Source organism: Camelina sativa, chromosome 11 (genome assembly GCF_030686135.1).
Source record: "Camelina sativa cultivar CO46 ecotype springtype chromosome 11, ASM3068613v1".
Lineage (NCBI taxonomy): Eukaryota > Viridiplantae > Streptophyta > Magnoliopsida > Brassicales > Brassicaceae > Camelina > Camelina sativa.
The window spans coordinates 46,226,663-46,244,165 of NC_141890.1; the positions used below are offsets into that span (position 1 = coordinate 46,226,663).

The 17,503-nt window shown below is 33.5% G+C and overlaps 4 protein-coding genes across 4 annotated transcripts; all 4 read right to left on the reverse strand.

Annotated features, from left to right (window-relative positions):
* Positions 1-786: 786 nt before the first annotated feature.
* Positions 787-2,750, reverse strand: LOC104726302 (AAA-ATPase At5g57480). The gene has a single exon (XM_010445132.3). It carries the CDS (start codon positions 2,436-2,438, stop codon positions 867-869), a length of 1,572 nt encoding a protein of 523 aa, XP_010443434.2. The 5' UTR covers positions 2,439-2,750; the 3' UTR covers positions 787-866.
* Positions 2,751-5,442: 2,692 nt separating this feature from the next.
* On the reverse strand, positions 5,443-8,005 carry LOC104726303 (mitochondrial outer membrane protein porin 4). Its single transcript, XM_010445133.3, has 7 exons — positions 7,604-8,005; positions 7,141-7,220; positions 6,977-7,044; positions 6,489-6,599; positions 6,319-6,405; positions 6,011-6,219; positions 5,443-5,936 (listed from the first exon to the last, which is right to left on the reverse strand). The coding sequence occupies exons 2-7, from the start codon at positions 7,190-7,192 to the stop codon at positions 5,636-5,638; spliced, it is 828 nt and encodes a 275-aa protein (XP_010443435.1). The 5' UTR covers positions 7,193-7,220; positions 7,604-8,005; the 3' UTR covers positions 5,443-5,635.
* A 196-nt stretch (positions 8,006-8,201) lies between these two features.
* LOC104726304 (beta-1,3-galactosyltransferase pvg3-like) lies at positions 8,202-9,777 on the reverse strand. Its single transcript, XM_010445134.2, has 2 exons — positions 9,111-9,777; positions 8,202-8,854 (listed from the first exon to the last, which is right to left on the reverse strand). The coding sequence occupies exons 1-2, from the start codon at positions 9,535-9,537 to the stop codon at positions 8,325-8,327; spliced, it is 957 nt and encodes a 318-aa protein (XP_010443436.2). The 5' UTR covers positions 9,538-9,777; the 3' UTR covers positions 8,202-8,324.
* An 865-nt stretch (positions 9,778-10,642) lies between these two features.
* LOC104726305 (uncharacterized) lies at positions 10,643-11,467 on the reverse strand. Its single transcript, XM_010445135.2, has one exon. It carries the CDS (start codon positions 11,286-11,288, stop codon positions 10,905-10,907), a length of 384 nt encoding a protein of 127 aa, XP_010443437.2. The 5' UTR covers positions 11,289-11,467; the 3' UTR covers positions 10,643-10,904.
* Between the last annotated feature and the right edge of the window lie 6,036 nt (positions 11,468-17,503).

Genomic DNA, 17,503 nt, shown 5'->3' on the forward strand with positions numbered 1-17,503 from the left:
CTCATACCTAATATATGACAGCTCTATTTATCACTACACTGAAAAGAACCAATTATTTTGTTTGGCTTTGCGAAAAAGTATCTATATTGTTATATTGTAGCATTCCCAATATTATTAATAAAATGGCGAGTACATGCTATACACGAAGGTCAGTTGGATCAAGATGTCTGAAAATGTTTTTTGTAGTATTCAATATCATCTTGATCCGAGACTCATGTGTCTTCAATAAGAATACAGAAAAACAATAGTAACCAGTGTACATTATTAGTAATTGAAAATTTTGGATATTTTTATTCTCAAGACTGGATAACTTATGTATTTAAATGTTAAGAAATTTTAATATTTTGTGAACCGGCCACATTCAGATATTAGAGTCTTTCAAACCTTAGACTAGACTTCCAAAATAATGGGTTAAATTAATAGACGACAAAAAAAAAAATTGATATTGACTGACGAATGGTTATAGTTTGACAAAATATTTGGTACAACTATTTTTATATAAACTACATACAATACATAGTGCTAATGGTACCCAATGAGATACAACACTTTTTGCATTTCCCATTCCCCACATACAAAATCCACATCAACCACTTGCCTTTTGAACCACATTTCTAACCTCTCCTTTTATAGTTTAAAACGTTTAAAAATTCTAACATATAGCGTTTGTGTTCTTTCACTTTCATGACTCTCATAGTTTCCTACTTTCATTTCATGTTTCATCTACCTAACATCAACAACCAAAAAAGAACGAACGAACGAGTGAACTCAGCAAACAAAGAGAGAAGAAAGAACACACAACTTTTGACCATTATGCTTCTACATTATATAAACTTTAAAAGAAACAATAACAACAAAAACACATATCAATCTTCTCTAGTCTTACATATGTTATCCTCAAGCTCAATCTCTTCTTCATCATGATCCTTCTCATCTCTACCATTCTGACTATCTATAGCCCTCTTCTCTTGCTCCTCAACAACTTCCAACTCCGTCAAATTCCCATTCCCACCCCTCAACTTCCCATCTTTCACATTTCTCTCCCCTCTACTCTTCAAATCCTCCAACAAATCCCTAATCGCCTTCTCCTTATCCCTCCTATTCTTAATCAAAGCCTCACTCACATCAGCAGGAGTCATCTCAGCCTTGTCCACAACTCTTTCCATCTCCTTCAACAAGTCCTCGCCTACATCCTCCTCCTCGTACCCCAAATAGTTCTTGAGCAAAATCTTCAACGACGGGAAGTTACAAAAACTCATGTAGATACGCATATCCATCCTCCCACTTCTAAGCAATGCAGGATCAAGCTTCTCTATATGATTCGTCGTAAACACAAAGATCCTCTCACTTCCACAACAAGACCAAAGCCCATCTGTAAAATTCAACAAACCTGACAAAGTTATAGTATTATTATTCCCATTACCACCTTCCTCCCCTGAACCACCCGACCCCGACCCGTTTCTTGTTTCCGCCTCGTAATAGCTCCTACTCAACGACGACACATTACTACTATTCTTCTTCCGGTTAGTCAAATTGATCGAACAATCAATATCTTCAATCACAATGATCGACTTAGAGCTCGTTTTCATCAGCAACTTCCTCAACTCCGAGTTACTATGAACCTCAGTGAGCTCAAGATCATAAATGTCGTAACCGAGATAATTAGCCATAGCTGCGATCATACTTGACTTACCGGTACCTGGTGGCCCATAAAGCAAGTAACCTCTCTTCCAAGCCCGACCAGTCTTCTGATAAAAGACTTGACCATTAGCAAAATCCTTAAGATCATCCATGATCTGTTGCTTCTTTAACGGATCCATAGCCAAAGTTTCGAAAGTACTCGGATGCTTAAAAGGAACAGACTCCCATGGATGACCTCTTGAATCAAGAGACCCACCTCTCGAGTTAGTGTAAAGCAACCGATCTTGATTCTTCCGACGAATCTCGTTAGCTCTCTCCATGATGTAATCAAGATAAGAGTTGAGTATCAAAGTTTTGTCCTTTTTCTTGATCCGTAGAGTGAAACCACGTTTCTCTTCAGGTAACGGTCTCCAAGCAAAAGTCTGAGTCTGACGCTGCGTGACGACGTGTTCCCATAGAACAGTAACGCCGTTGAAAGTGTCGACGATTGAGTCGTTGTTGGAGAGACCGAACGTGATGGAGGAAGAGTTAACGGCGCGGGTGAGGCTTAAACGGTTTCCGGCTATTGAAACGGAAGAGCTTAAGTAAAGCTGAACGGCGTTGTAAAGCTCGTTGGTGTTGACGCCGTCGATCTCTGTTATGTCGAAGTAGCAGTAAGAAGAGAAGAGGTGGAAGACTCTGTTGAAGAATTTGAGGAAAGCGAAACGTAGCTCCGGTGGGAATATTGAATGCATTAAGCTTTGACAAAAGGCGAAAACTCCGAGCAGTGAAGCTAATGATGTCCAATACTCTTTCATTTTTTTTTTTTTGGGTTTGTGAGATTTTGGGTTCAGAGCAAAACAGAGTTGAATGATAAAAACAGAGGAAAGGTGTGAACTTTACGGTTGAATTAAGGTGAGAGACAAAAGAGGATTATGGGTTTTCAGATATGAGGAGAGAAGAAGGAAAAAGGTGAAAGCTTTGAGAGATTCAAGAAGGAGAGGATGAAGAGATGGGTTTGGTTTCAATATATAAACTTTATCTAAGAGAAGAGAGAAGAAAAAAAGCCTGATGATGGTGAAAGAGGCAAGTAAGGAAGAGGTGGTGGGGGAGACATTAAAAGGGAAACAAGTGTAAAAAAGAGATGTGTTTGGAGTTTTTCTTTTAATATGAAATGATGAATTTAAGGTAATTAATTAGTAATGGATTTGAGTGATTTATCACGGTCAATATTTGTTTGGGAGTTTCCTTTTTGTTTTCTTTATTTTTTTCGTAAATAATTGGATTTAATGTCTAGAGTTTTCGTTAAAGACGTAACGTATTGGAGACTTTTTTTTTTTAGTTTAATAACAAAATTTGCAACGGAATTTTTAGTGTTTGTAAAAAAATGTCATTATTTCATTAATTTTATGAGAGATGAAAGTGATTCACGTGATTAGAGTGTACGTATGAGATTGATTTAGGCACGAAACCTTTTTTTTTATAAAGACTTATGTTTACATTAGTGTTAATTGAATATAATAAACAAATAATTATGATATCCATTAAACTTCCAGGAGGTGTGAATATAAAGAAAGGTAAAGAACTGATGTTATGATGTGATAGAGAAGTTTAATCACAAAATTTTTAACGGATTTTTCTAGTGTTTGTTAAAAAAATGTCATTATTTCATTAATTTTTATGAGAGATGAAAGTGATTCACGTGATTAATAGAGTGTACGTATGAGATTGATTTAGGCACGAAACCTTTTTTTAAAAAGACTTTTTATGTTTAGTAATTACAATGTAGATTGAATCTAATAAACAAATTATGATATCCATGTAAACCAAAAGGAAAATATTATTATATTGAGCAGCCTAGCAGGTGTGAATATGAAAAGGTGAAGAATTGATGTGGTGATGATGTGATAGTTCACAAAAGTATATAAGGTTAAAAAGATTTTTGGGTTGTTGCAAAGTAAAAAGTTTCAGACAGGTACACAGCTAAAAAGTAAAATGCCTTGTGAAAAAAATCTACGTTCACGTTGACTTCATTCGAACTTTATGATTGATTTGTGAATATAAAAAAGATGATGAATGTAGTTGAACATATTAACAAAAACAATGCAGTTTTAAGTTTTAACTCAGAATAAAACAAGATTTTGAATCAATAAAAGAGGCAAACATTCCATGTGCTGCAAATAATTTTTTGGAATGGAAAACACATGACAGTTTGACAAATTCTTTGAGAACATTGTATGGGTTGGACTAATTATATATGCATTTGTCATTTGCAAATAATTCATTGGCACAAACAACTATTTTTTACAAGTTTACTACTAATTTTGGTATTTGGGACCCAAAAATGCCAAGTTAAATACGCCAAAGTATCTTCACATAATCAAAATAAACGTGACACTGAGGAAAACATGACCAAAAGAGTATATTACAAGACGAAAAAGTAAAATCATATGCATAGCACCAAGAATCACCTAAACTATTTGATTTACTACTATTTAAATCTATATGTACAACTAATGTTGTTTTGTCGTTTCTTATTGTTTTTATTTAACTACCTCTTAAATTTGTAACTAACTAAGCCAGAAAGGGCGAATCCGCAAATGTAATGAGCAAGCGTATTTATTAGCAATTCTTTTACTTCGATGCAGCTTTAACTTGTTACATTTTTAGAGTTTAAGATAAAGATATATGAAAAGTATGCATCAGTCTTTTGGTCAGAAAAAAACTGGAATTTATTTTTCGTCAACAAAAATATTGGTAGTTTAAGTTATGCAAACTTTAAAGTTATGAAGAGTAAACGAAAAATTATAAGGGTGTTGAATACTTGAGAACATTAAAGATTGGTCAAGATTTCTGACTTTAAAAATCTGTGGTTGTAAATTTTGACTTTCTTCTTCTTTTAAAAAGAAAAAAAACAATTTAATAGCAAATAATTCTATCAATACATTAACATTCCCCACATACAAAATCTTCATCTTTTTCTAACCTTTTTTTTCTTTAATCTCTTTCTCTCATTTTGACTTTTAGGTCTGTAAAAAGTACAACCTTGTGTTGTGTCAATTCTAGGGTTTAATTTATTGCGTAGGCTCCAAGATGAACTTAATCGGTTACGTATCTCGATCGTCTCGATCGTCTCTTGAGGTCTGTATCTCTCTCTCGTACGTTTGACTGATTAGGCTTATGTTTTTTGCAACCGGCGAGTAAAGAAATTTCGATGATTGTCCTTTTTTTAGATGTTTTGGGTGGATTCACTGCAAGCAAACCTTAAGTGGTCCTTGCGTCAGTTGCGTGTTCTTGTGATCAGATCGATAATCTTTGCACAACGTAGTTACAAGACCGAAACCAATTTAATTGCAGATAACTTTATCAGTACTAATCTAAAATACCCAACAATGATAATAATGTAAATCAGAGCAATGCATGTATACTCATAATACGAAGACGAGATATTACAAAAGTCTGGTGCATCAGTTACTTGCCAGTTGCCAGGACAAGAGTTTCACCCTTCTCTCATATGTGCTAAAGATAACATCTCTTATAAAAGCATTAATGACCTTGAGGATATATCAGATACTTCTACTTCGTAGTAAAAAAACGTAATTATAAACTGACTGATCCATAACTGTGAAAATTTCTTCTGTTTTGGATTTACACACAAAATTAACGGCTACTCACAGTGCAAACCCCTATTGCAAGCAATGATGATGACAAAATTACACCTAATGCATTAAATCTTGCTAGCTTAAGACGTTGTCGTACGTTTATACAGGTCGATCAAATCAAGAGAAACCATTGCCTCTAGAAACAAAAACAAGTTCCATCTCAAAAAAATCGGGTTTTGCTCACTCCCTTTTCTTTCACATCACAATTAAAAACAAATATTAATGCAAAAAGTGATTTCATAACCCTACAAACCCTTCCATTTGAGGGAGATATTTTAGCACTTTGGGAAAAAAAAATTGAATTGTTTAATTTGTGTTCGAAACTGATATATAAGAGAGAGCTCTCTCTTATTTTATGGTTTGAGGGCGAGGGCGAGACCAAGCCTCGGTGAAGAGGTCACAGCCTTTGAGTCATACTCAGCTGAGAAAGTTATGTGCGACTTCGGTCTCCATTCTCTCTGGACCACCATCCCTGCTTTCCCGCTGTCAGAAAACCTCGTCTTAACCACTGTGAATGGATCCAAAGAGTGAGAGCTTCCGACGGTGAAGCTGTTGTTATAATTGGTGAAGCGACGGATCAGTTCTGCGCCAAAGGATGTGGTTTGGTTCACCGTGTGGACGTAAGTAGCTCTCAGACTCTCCCCTTTATCCTCCCTACAATATTAACAGTCCCCATTAACCACAGCCAAAAGCAGATTGAAAAAATGAAGCATCGTGTTGTTTCTTACAGTATGAGTGCAGCAGAGACGTCTTGGTTGTTGAAACCGATCCCTGCATTGTACTTGGTTAGTGATGATGAAGCTGTGTCGAAACTGACTTCACCACCAAGATAAACATTCTTGCTTCCGATAGTTGCTGATAGATCTAGCAGAGGAGTTGGGTTGAGGCCAATGCTGGAATTAAGTGTAGCATGAGGGTGAACATATTGCACATCCAGCTGAAATAATAGCAAATAAACAGGTCAAGACTTGACACTACCATTAGACTGAGCCAATATAATAATAGTCGTGTCTCTTATAATAGGATATGCACTGACCTTGCCTGACTTGTGATCAGGTATTTTGAAGCTAATAACAGCTTTAGCAGATGGGATGAGATTTTTGACAGTTACTTTCGTAGACACCTGCATAAGATATATGTTCAGTAAATATATGGTTTAGGAGAGTTAAGGTGCAAAAACATGCATCACTAGAGAAATTTGCTTACACTAGAGTGGCTGTCGATTTTGAGATTAACAATGGTGTTTTGACCTTTATATAGTGTGCTTATATCCCCAAAAAAGAAATCATCCTTCTTCAAACCAGTAGCCACAAATTCCTGTTGGAAAGAAAAATATCAATATGCTACACAGGTTTAAAGCAATTTAAAAACACTAGTTTAAGGGGGAGGTAAACCAAACAGCCCTACTTAGATGACAACTAGAATCACAGCCACTATACACCAACTTACGATACATCAAACCAATGTTATGTACATTAACTGGATATATAGATATCAAAGAGCATGCTTCTACGTAATACTGCAACCATTTTGGATTAATAAAACCATGTAATGCAAGTATTCATAAGCAAATTCCCTGGTATCTTAAGCACAGTCTATATCGTGGCACAATAAACGTCAACGGTTCATATAAACAAATTATGTTTTCCATAAGATGGATTTACTCCATTCAAGTGAAAGTATATCCTACTTACCGTTCCTGAAGCACTCAGCATTGTCAAAGTAAACTTGTGGTCAAAAATGTAATCCTTGTTCAGGAGATCTGCAGGTTATTCAATAACTAACAGTCAATAAACAGGAACCACAAACACAGAAAAGCAAACAAGAAAGCAATGTCCAAGACTTGTTTAAGTTATACCTTTGGCTTTCTTGCCAATCTCTGCAAACGGAGCTGGACTGCTACTTCCCATCTTCGGATGTATAGAAAACAAAAAATGCCTACAAAGTAGTAAAGCAGACACATAAGATCCTCCGCACAGAGTTACCAAAGGCAAATCACCAAGTATTCAAAGATTCAGCAACCAATTAGGTATTAAAGTTCTTCTGTTGGAGAACCAATCCAAATCTTCAAATTCCTACAATTTACACAGGTCTCTTCTAATACCATTCCCCCCCCCCCCCCCTCCCCCCACACAAATCTAGAGCCTCTAATTCAAACTATCTATGAAACAGATCGAGAGCAGAATCTATCTAGCATTCCCGTAACGCAATCACTCTCCGCATAAGAATAAAAAAAAAACCCGAGAAGAAAGAATCAAAAAAACTAACGAGAAGAAAGAATCAAAAAAACTAACGAGAAAGAGAGAGGAAAGATTCCTTACGATACGAAAATGGAAGATCGACGAATACAAACGGAATCGATTACAATCAAAAGTAGCTTCGTTCGATAAACCCTAGGAAAAAAAAAAAAAAACTACTTCCGTCGCCCGCCTTCGATGATAGAATCAGGCGACGGCGGCTGAGGAAGAAGAAGAAGAAGACAGTAAAAAACACTATTTAGCAGTAAAATTAAATTAAAAAGGAAAAAAAAAAGGCCTCGAGAAACTCAAAGGTGAAGAAGAAGAGAGGAGAAGGCCAACGCTCTCTCGATGAGAGCAATGATAATATATCACTTGACGTTCAGGTTCGTTAGGTCACGCTTCTGATAAAGGATTTTTGCTTATTCGTCTGTGATATAACCTATGTCACAGGCAAAGCTTGCATCTGATTCGTGAGGCCCATTCACTCCCCAGGCCGCCTTCGCTTCAGCTAATTGAAATAACGATTATACCCCTGATGTTGGTGCACATCACATGAGGACCGAATTTTGATTTTTTTTCCCTTAATTTTGCTAAAAGCAATAATAAAAATTAAGTTTAGAGTTTAAAAACAGAAAATATAATATGGACAATCCTTAATTAATTTACTACACACATCCGATCCGACCAAAAAAAATATTGATTATTAGAGAGAGAGTAATATAACGATCACAAAAATCAATTTTAGAGAAAACAACAGTGTTAAGTATAAAAATATGATAATCTGACAAAAACAAGAGTCTATCTACGGTATGTGGTATAATTTGGAAGGCTTGAGATTGCTAGTAACATTGAAATAGTTCAATGTACGTATCCACTTTTCTTGGTTCTTCAACAAATGAACGGCAATAGTATCAGGCCAAAGCTCATGCGTGCATCTAGTTGGTGGCTCGGGGAAATTATACATTGACCACTTAGCGTTAAACCGATTTTTTCCTCGTCTTCCTTCTCGAATCCAATCGCCAAAGACTTTGTCTTCAGGACCTTCTAAATGTTTCTTGGGAATTTCCGAGTCTTTGAGCCAAACCGCAATGTCCCATGACACTAAGTAACCCATTCCTGACATGTAGTGGACGAATGGGTCCATGCTTGGACATGGAATGACGTAGCCGTAGTAGAGATCTTCTCGAGGTAGTGGTCTTAGAGATGCAACGAGACTTTCTAGTCTTATGTATGTGTCGTCGTCGGCTTTCATTACGTAATGGTACGGTGGGTTTAGTGCATCGGTTTCGTTGAATAAGTCTGGTAAGCTTGAGAAGTATGTGTACGTTTTGCCTGTAGATATTTGGAAGAACTAAGTTAGTTAAAACTGAACTAAAGACTAAATCTAGAGGAAAGAAGAAAAATTCAATTCGACTTTTCTGTTTTTCTAAGAATTTTCTACATATAAAAAATAGATAGACGGGAACATAAAGTGACATAATCAAACCAAACATTTAGCAAGTTTAATTCTGTATGATTATACCAAATCAAACCAAGCATGTAAATACCGAACCAAAATAAGAGTGGGTTTTGAGATAAACCAAATTACCTTTATTCATATTCTCATTGCAATTGAGTATGATGATATCATCAAAACGCATAATCTCCAAAGCAACAAGCACTTTCTGGTCTTCTTTAGTCAGGTTACAGAACACGAACTTCACATCAACCTTAACACCGTCCGGAACAACTTGTGTCCCGTAGATCATCCGGAGAAAATGCCTACGTGGGTACTGATCAGGAAGCGTAAGGATTCCAATAAGAATCCTAATCTCATCATCACCAGAAGAAGAAGACAACAACGATGAACCATTATTGTTATTCATCGGGACGTTCGACAAAGCACATCTTCCAAAACTCAATAAGCTGTCGAATCTGACCTCGTTGATGAAAGCTAATACACAAAGAGCTATGATGAAGAAGAAAGAAGGGATTATGAACTTTCTTCCTTCCGATCTTGGAGTATAATTTTTCATCTTTTTTCTTTTCTTTTCTTCAAATAGAGCTTTAGGAGATGTTAAAGAAACAGAGGAGGAAGATAAGAAACTAAATAAAAAAACGAAACTATTATACCTTAAATGAAACGCATTAGGATATTTTGTTTTTTGGGGTTATGGGGAATCAAAAAAGAGCTTTAGAGAAGCTTAAGGAACGTGAGGTTCAAAGTTGAGTTTGTAAACGAAGCAAGTGCAGTGCTTCAATATTTCACGCCATTCATCATGCTATTGTCTCTACTTATATTTATATATTTACTTTATTAGTTTACACTGTAGATAATGATTTTTTCTTTTCTTGAATTCTGAATCATCTTATTTATTTCCTACATTCGTTTAACAGATATAAGTCAAATGAGTTCAACTTGAATAAAGGTATATGGATATTTAGTTGGAAGCAAAAAAGTGGTGGATCTAAGCCTAATGTCTGGCCAGAAATGTTGAATATAAAAAAATAAATGCTTCTTTTGAGTTTTTTTTTTAAAATATATATACATATAGCTTGCAAAATTGAAAGTAGGGTGGTTTGGAGTCAAAATTAAATTTGGTAAAATAAAAATAAGGAACGTGGGTGGGTTTCGAATTTCGTGACCCGCAACAGTCTCATCTTGCCACTTCTTAATTCAGCCGTTGACTTCTACTAGATCTTAGTACACGCTTTACCTTTTTCTTTTCTTTTTTCTTCACTACTTTTGCTTAGATAGTTAGATTTGTATGACTCATACTCCATCAAAAAATTTGTGTCTATTTTGTTATACGATTTGCAAAATGTTATTCATAAGAAACATTTGATCTAAATGCAAAAGTGTTTTTAGATTTACATTATTGACTTATTTGCAAAGTCAAAACAAGTACAATGGCCAATGATGCTTAATGCTTAGTTTTGGAGTTTTTTTGGGCCTAAAGTGTAGGTAAACATATCCAATTAGTAATAACGTCACAATATCCAAATTCAGCCCAATTAGGTCATATCCATTATAAGAAGAATGGAGGACCACGACTCAATTAGGAAAATTAAACCAAGAATATAATGATGATCGCAAGAAACTTTATTATGCTCATAATGATTGAAAACAAGACCATATAGTTCGATGGAACGAATCAAACAAAAGCTTTGAATACTCACTCAAACCGATGAAATGAAATTACATATTATCACATTTTCCTCTCATGAGCTCATTATACATTAATGAATTATAAAATGTAAATGAACAAATGTGACTCAGTAACAATGGGATAAGCCTACCACTACAAAAAGATATAGCAGGCCTCCCCCTGACCCAATGAAATTTATAGGATCTTATTTATTACAACAAACATGAACAAACGAATAAAAGTGAAAAGAAAATTTAAGGCGACCTGTAGTTGAAACTCTGATTATTACCCACACAATATTTAAGCTCCAAAGAGATTTGTCTCTCAATCTTAAGCTGCTTGTAGAAATTAGCTATGAACATCTCAGCTTTGCTGTCTATGTCTTCGTCCGAGGATGGATCGTAACTCCCGGTTCTATACAACGCTCCTCTTGAAGAGCCCGGTTCACTCTCTGTATATGCCGCTGGTAAACCGGGTCTCTCGTTGAAACTTAACCGAAGAGACGAGGAAGAAGAGGAAGAGCCAAGCATCGGTACGAGACTCCATAGGCTGTTTATCTTGAAACTTAACACGAACTTTACTTTATTCACGGCTTGCCTCAACCGGTCTAGTAGCGAACTGTCATTGCTCTTTGCCATGTCAGCTATACAATACGTCAATACCTTCTCTCTCTCTCTCTCTCTCTCTCTCTCTCTCTCTCTCTCTCTCTCTCTCTCTCTCTCTCTCTCTCTCTCTCTCTCTCTCTCTCTCTCTCTCTCTCTCTCTTTCTTCTCTGAGTTAGAAATGGATCTTTTGTGTGTGTGTGCGGTTTTTGAACTATGTTGTAATTGAAAAAAGTAAGGGTCTTATATAGACACGGGTAATGACGGCTGCAGCCTCTTGTTCTACGCAATTTTTTCAAAGAAAACTGTATAACACATAGTTTTTTAATTATTATAATGTATAGATATACATAGGAATATGAAACTGATTGGAAGTTTACGTACCAATATTGAGGCGTATCAATATGGTATAGCGAGTGAGATTTTAAAATTCGTCTTATCTTTTTCTCTGAATTTTCTAAAAGAGAAGTGGTGTGCAAGTAGATGCACAAGATCGTATATTCGAGTATATTATATGTTCTAGTGGTTACCAGTTACAATTTACAAATCATATATGTTTTAAGGGTCCCTGCACGGGAATTCGAACTCGAGTTAAATTGAGAATGACATTTAAAGATTTTAGCAACGTACCAATTAACTTATGTGTTACTTTCTTTACAGATTCAACCAGACGCCTCTAGTTAAAATGTGAGTTTTTTTAATATTGAACACATGTTATTTGATTAACCGGAAATAACTTATACAGAAAGGCTGAAAGGGGAAATAAGAACTAAAGAAAAGAATGGGTCAGTCAACGTTGCGGGCGAAGACTTGCTTATATGTTTTCTTAATCGCGTTGTTAGTTTTATCGGATATCTTGAAAGACACGAATGATAACAACGACTGTTTCTTTTAATTTGTTTAGTCAACCTGTTGATCTCTTATGTTTTATTTATTAATCGGCTTATATATTAAGAAATTAACTTGGATTTATCAAATATAATCAATATTGATAAATCGTTTTTAACTTCTTAAGAACGAAAGTTATATATGGAAAAAGCAATAAAATTTGTAAGCTTCATTATATCTTCAAAAATGTTTCTTGTTCACAAATTTATTGTGTAATTTCATTAGTTTTAGTTTAAATTTATTGTAACTAATCGTATATACTACTAATCTTAGTTTGATAAGAATGAAATTTGATCAAACAAAGAATAAAACAGAAACTCAAATTTTAAGTGAACACAAAAAGATGGTGAGCCGATACTTCAAAGCCCATCCCCGTTAAGAAAGCCTGTTCTTAAAAGTCGCCACAAGAGATCCCAAGTCTTACAAAATCGAAATGTCTTCTATTCTTAATTTATCTTCTCAGCCAACATGTAAAGTTTATGGATCATCTAAATCTTTACACCTTCAACAAAATTTAGAAGAAAACAACAGTCGACTGGAGATAACTGTTTCTGGTTTGTCGGATACGTACTTATATACTTACTCCATATAGTATATATTATTATTTACAAATTACGGAATCATCATCACATACAGTATATTATTATTGTTAATGACTGATCCAAAATTAAAAATATTAAGATTATAACATACCGTAACAATTAAAAAAAAACACAGTTAAGCGTGGAATAAATGATAAGACATCAGTTTCATGTTCACGCTTGCAACTTCCAATTGTCAACTTTGCTTCACTCTTTTGTCTGCCACCTTTTTCTTTAAATCCGAAACTTCTTTTTCTTTTGGTACAGCAAATTTTATTAAAATGCTTAATAACAATTCATATCCATTTTGATTTTGTTCTCTTTTTTTTTTTTTTTTTTGTCAAGTCATCTTCTTTTATAGCCTCCTTAATTACATTAATAATTCCAGCTAATAATTGTTTTGTTCAGTTAAACTTGTTGCACCAAAAAACAAAAATTAGTTAGTCAAACTAATTAATAATTTTATCATCTACAGGAAAAGTATACAATTTCTATTTGTGTATTTATTTATTTAACGTGAACTATGAATTTCATGGTCACTTGGTTTCTCTGATACTTTACTTTCCAACCAATGTAGATTAAGTAACTTTCTAAATCTGTATTACTATATACATTACATGGAGTGGCTAATGGCTATAGCTAATAGAAATGAATGATTTTCTAAAACCTAATTGCAGTTCAAATTATTGCGGAATGGAGACGTTAGGAAACGTAGCCAAAAGGTCCGAAAGCATTATGATATGATATATATAGCATTGATTCAGAGCCAAACATTTCATATCACTAATCTGTCGCTATTTTCGATTGTTTAAGGATGCGTTTAACTCTTCGTGGATAGAAATACAAGCTTTCGATATATAATGGGACAAGACGCTAAAAGAAAGTGACGTGTGGAGCTTCGGATAAGAACACACAGTAAAATGATGAATTGAGATTGCATTATGCATAGTATCCTCCTCTCCTTTGAAGACATTCACATGAATTTTGTTGTTTATAGATTCATGGCCACTAACAAGTAAAGTTTATAACGATTGAAGCTTGTACAGTGACTTGCACCATACGATACAGTTTGTTTTTCTTAAGTGAGTGTTGCTTTAGGTTGGTCCATTGCAAATTTCTTCGACTATCTCGATTAAATTTCTTAGTTGAGACTGGGTCATGATGGACCTACCAATATCGATACAGGAAATTTTAAATTGGCATATATAATCACAGATTATTTTTGTCTACCTTCTTTAACTACTTTCGTTTTAACTACCAAAACTTTTTTTTCGGTTTTTTTTTTTGACAGCATACCAAAAAATTGTAATTGTCTTAAAGTGATGATTACCAATCAAAACCTAAACATGCTTCAACATGCATGTAATAGACCATTTTAAGAGGTATTGGCAAACATTATACTTTTCATTGTCCTATAATTTTATATCATCTTAAGAACGTAGATACTGTAGACTAGTTTTCCCCCTAGATATATGCATGCATCTTATACTTTTATTTGGTAGAATGTTCAATACAATTTTCGCAGCACAACTGTAGTGTAATTCAGATCACTCTATCACCATGTATATATATATTCTATCCACATATTCTGAAAATATTAAAACTATATAGCTAAAATGAACAAAGTGTTAATTTAAAATTTGTTATTCATTTCTACTATATATTTAATTTACTATTTCAAGTCATCCTAACATATTACTATAGGAGATACATTGACAAACACAAACCATGTGTATGAATTGAATATGAGGTAACAAATATTGGATTTGATATTAAACTAAGATTTTCTAATTAGAAGTGGACAAAGAAAAACATGTTCGAAACCATTCCCGTCTAAGTTCTTTCAATGGATATATATACATACTACTAGTAATCATAAATATACAAATCACAGACCAAATATTTTTACAATTTACAAAGTACAAAGACTATATGCTTTGACTGATCATTATACGTATATTATATCGAATTAATGTTTACTCTCTTTTTTTCCCCTAAATCTTAGTTTCGAATCTGTATAGAACTAATCAAGAAAATTAACATGAACATAACAAATCATGTGAAACAAATCTTGTTGTGTTGTGTCTGTAATAAAGAGACAAAATGCTCAGCGCAAACCTAGCCGACTGTTTAGATTATCATCCCACAATCATGGTCTAATCTTGTTCTAATCATTCCCTTTTATTATTTTTAAAATTTTAAAAGTATATTACGAATTTATTAGTTTTATATTTGATCAGATCTCATCTAATCCTCTGATACACCTTTTTTTTCTTCTATATATATGTAAGTGGACATAATGGGAGCGTAATGTCGACGATTTTTCCTATTGGTTGACGTCGTACGCCGAATTTACAGAAGCCAATCAATTTGATGAATTTGTTTTTTTTTTTTTTAATAATCAGCCAAACTTATACTACTTATTAATAATTATTTTCCCATCGCTTTATATATATAATTCAGTCCCATTCAGGCATTCACTTCCCATGTGCCATCCTGAGTTGCTACTTTGTTAGAATTATTTAGTTAAAACACAAATTTATTTAACAAACAGTATACTACATCGTTCCAACCTATTGTATCGCAACCTGCTATAAATGTAAGAGCTTTATAATTTTTTAGATAACGAGGCATTTGTCTATTTTGACAGTGTTTAGTTTACGTGGGAATTTAAGTTAACAACAACATTTGATGGCAACTAAGAAATACAACTATTTTTTTGTTAACCAAGAAATAATTATTTTTCAAGACTATCACGAAAATTTTTTTTTATCAAAGATGTGGCTCGTCTACCTGAATATTCTTAGCAAAACTTAATTTACAAAAAGGTGTCAAAGTTAATGTAGAAAATATGAAGGTACATATGCATGGTATTTATATGGACGTTTTTTGTTTTTTGATAAATATGTATGTGTGGACATTGTTGTCCAAACAAAAGTGTCGTAATGGACGCATCTATCCTATTATTTATACGTCTACAGTCTACTACGTACGTACGTTTGTCCAGTTAGGGCATATTTGAGTAACGGTGACTATTTCTAAAAAAAAAAAAAAAAAGTAATTTTTTTTACAAATTTCCTTTTTTATTTATTTTCTTAATATTTGTATCACAAAACAATTGACATCTGTCTCATTTGTTTTGAGAACCGTTTCTCAAGTTTCTCTTCCAAATATCGATTTTCTTTCTTTTCTCTTCTTTTTTTTTTTATTATTTTTTAATAAGAGTATTTGAAAGAGAATCTTCTAGTAAAATGGTCTTACTTCCTTAGCAATATGATAACATAGAGATATTAGATATATATATTTGTAAAAAATGTATACATAATTAATAAAAGTATAAAATTATGTATTTGCAGACTAATCGTCACATGAAGTGTTAATGTCGTCCCATCGAAGGACAAATAGATTTGAGGTGGACAGCAACATAGTCCAACCTTCTTTTTAAAATTTCTTTTGGTCGCCTCATCTTCCACGTCTCCTCATAATCAAATCATATAATTGCATTCAGGTTTTATAACAGCGAAAATATATAGAATATATATATAAATTACATATGTATAATGTACGGACATGTCGCCCGTCGCCGTGTATTTCAAGACTTTTTTTTTGTTTTATTTTTCGATTCACTTCATCGAAAAAGGTATCATTTGCATTTACAATAAGATGAATGAGAGCAAAGAGCTAATTTTAAAACAGATAGGATCTACTAGATAATCGAAACTTGTGTGAACCAAGTTATTTTATAAAAAAAAAAAAAAAAGAGTGGGAACAATGTGTGACTAGAACTAATTGAACATGATCAAGTACTGTGAAAGCTGAGATGCGATAGCACCTCTTCGAATAAGAATCCCTAGCTAGTCTTTTGTGTCCCACAAGTTTTTATCTTGATTCTGACTTAAACTAATTCTTAACTGAGCCGGGTTTAAGGTATATATGAAGCTTGGATTTCTTTCATTTCACAAACAATTAACAGGCCACATATATATATATATATATATGTATATATTTATTTCATATTTCAAGTTTTAATTCATAATATGATTTTTCATTAGTTGATTGGTACAAACAAACTAAGTACATGGACTATTTTGTACCACAATAAATAGGAGTTTGTGAAAAGACACTATAACAGCAAACTGTTGCGACATTCGGAAGAATGGTTTTTAAATACCAACGAAACCTACTTTAAAATAGTAAAAACTTCAAACAAAAAAAAGGGGTAAATTCCACCCAATTTTTTTTTTTAAAATATTCGTAAAATGATTAAAAATTTGGATTTCCAATAATATTTTAAACCGTATGAATGTTTTCTGATAAAGTCTTCAGCTGAATTTAATTAGCTTTGAATTTAACAGTAAAATACAAAACCGACCAAAAATAAATTGAGAAAAAAGTGAGTAAAATGAAGCTGAATTTTGTACGTAAAGTATATATAAGACGGTTTCGTTTCAGTTAATCTTCAGATTTATTAGAAATAGATCAATAATTTGAAAAAAAAAACTCTAAATCCTATTTTGATTCGATTTGTTTGTTTTCTCGAAGACATATATAAATTCAGTTTAACCAAACTAAAATTTAATTTAATTACTTTTTATATCTCTTTTTGTTTGGTTTATAACTCATTTTGTCTCTCTTATACGGAATATATTATCAAAACTCTCCGAGTTTATCATTTTGTATGAGTCGCATGCATTTGATACTTAAAACTTATATAACATTAAACGTAATGCGTAGTAGATGTTTAAAAACAAATAATTGATAAATAAATTTTCACTTGGCTGG

Coding starts and splice junctions, on each gene's coding strand:
- LOC104726302 (XM_010445132.3), bottom strand. CDS start 2,438: ATGAAAGAGTATTGGACATCATTAGCTTCACTGCTCGGAGTTTTCGCC.
- LOC104726303 (XM_010445133.3), bottom strand. CDS start 7,192: ATGGGAAGTAGCAGTCCAGCTCCGTTTGCAGAGATTGGCAAGAAAGCC. Junction 6,406..6,488: donor AAATCGACAGCCACTCTAGT/GTAAGCAAATTT, acceptor TATCTTATGCAG/GTGTCTACGAAAGTAACTGT. Junction 5,937..6,010: donor GTCTCTGCTGCACTCATACT/GTAAGAAACAAC, acceptor TTAATATTGTAG/GGAGGATAAAGGGGAGAGTC.
- LOC104726304 (XM_010445134.2), bottom strand. CDS start 9,537: ATGAAAAATTATACTCCAAGATCGGAAGGAAGAAAGTTCATAATCCCT. Junction 8,855..9,110: donor CAATGAGAATATGAATAAAG/GTAATTTGGTTT, acceptor AAATATCTACAG/GCAAAACGTACACATACTTC.
- LOC104726305 (XM_010445135.2), bottom strand. CDS start 11,288: ATGGCAAAGAGCAATGACAGTTCGCTACTAGACCGGTTGAGGCAAGCC.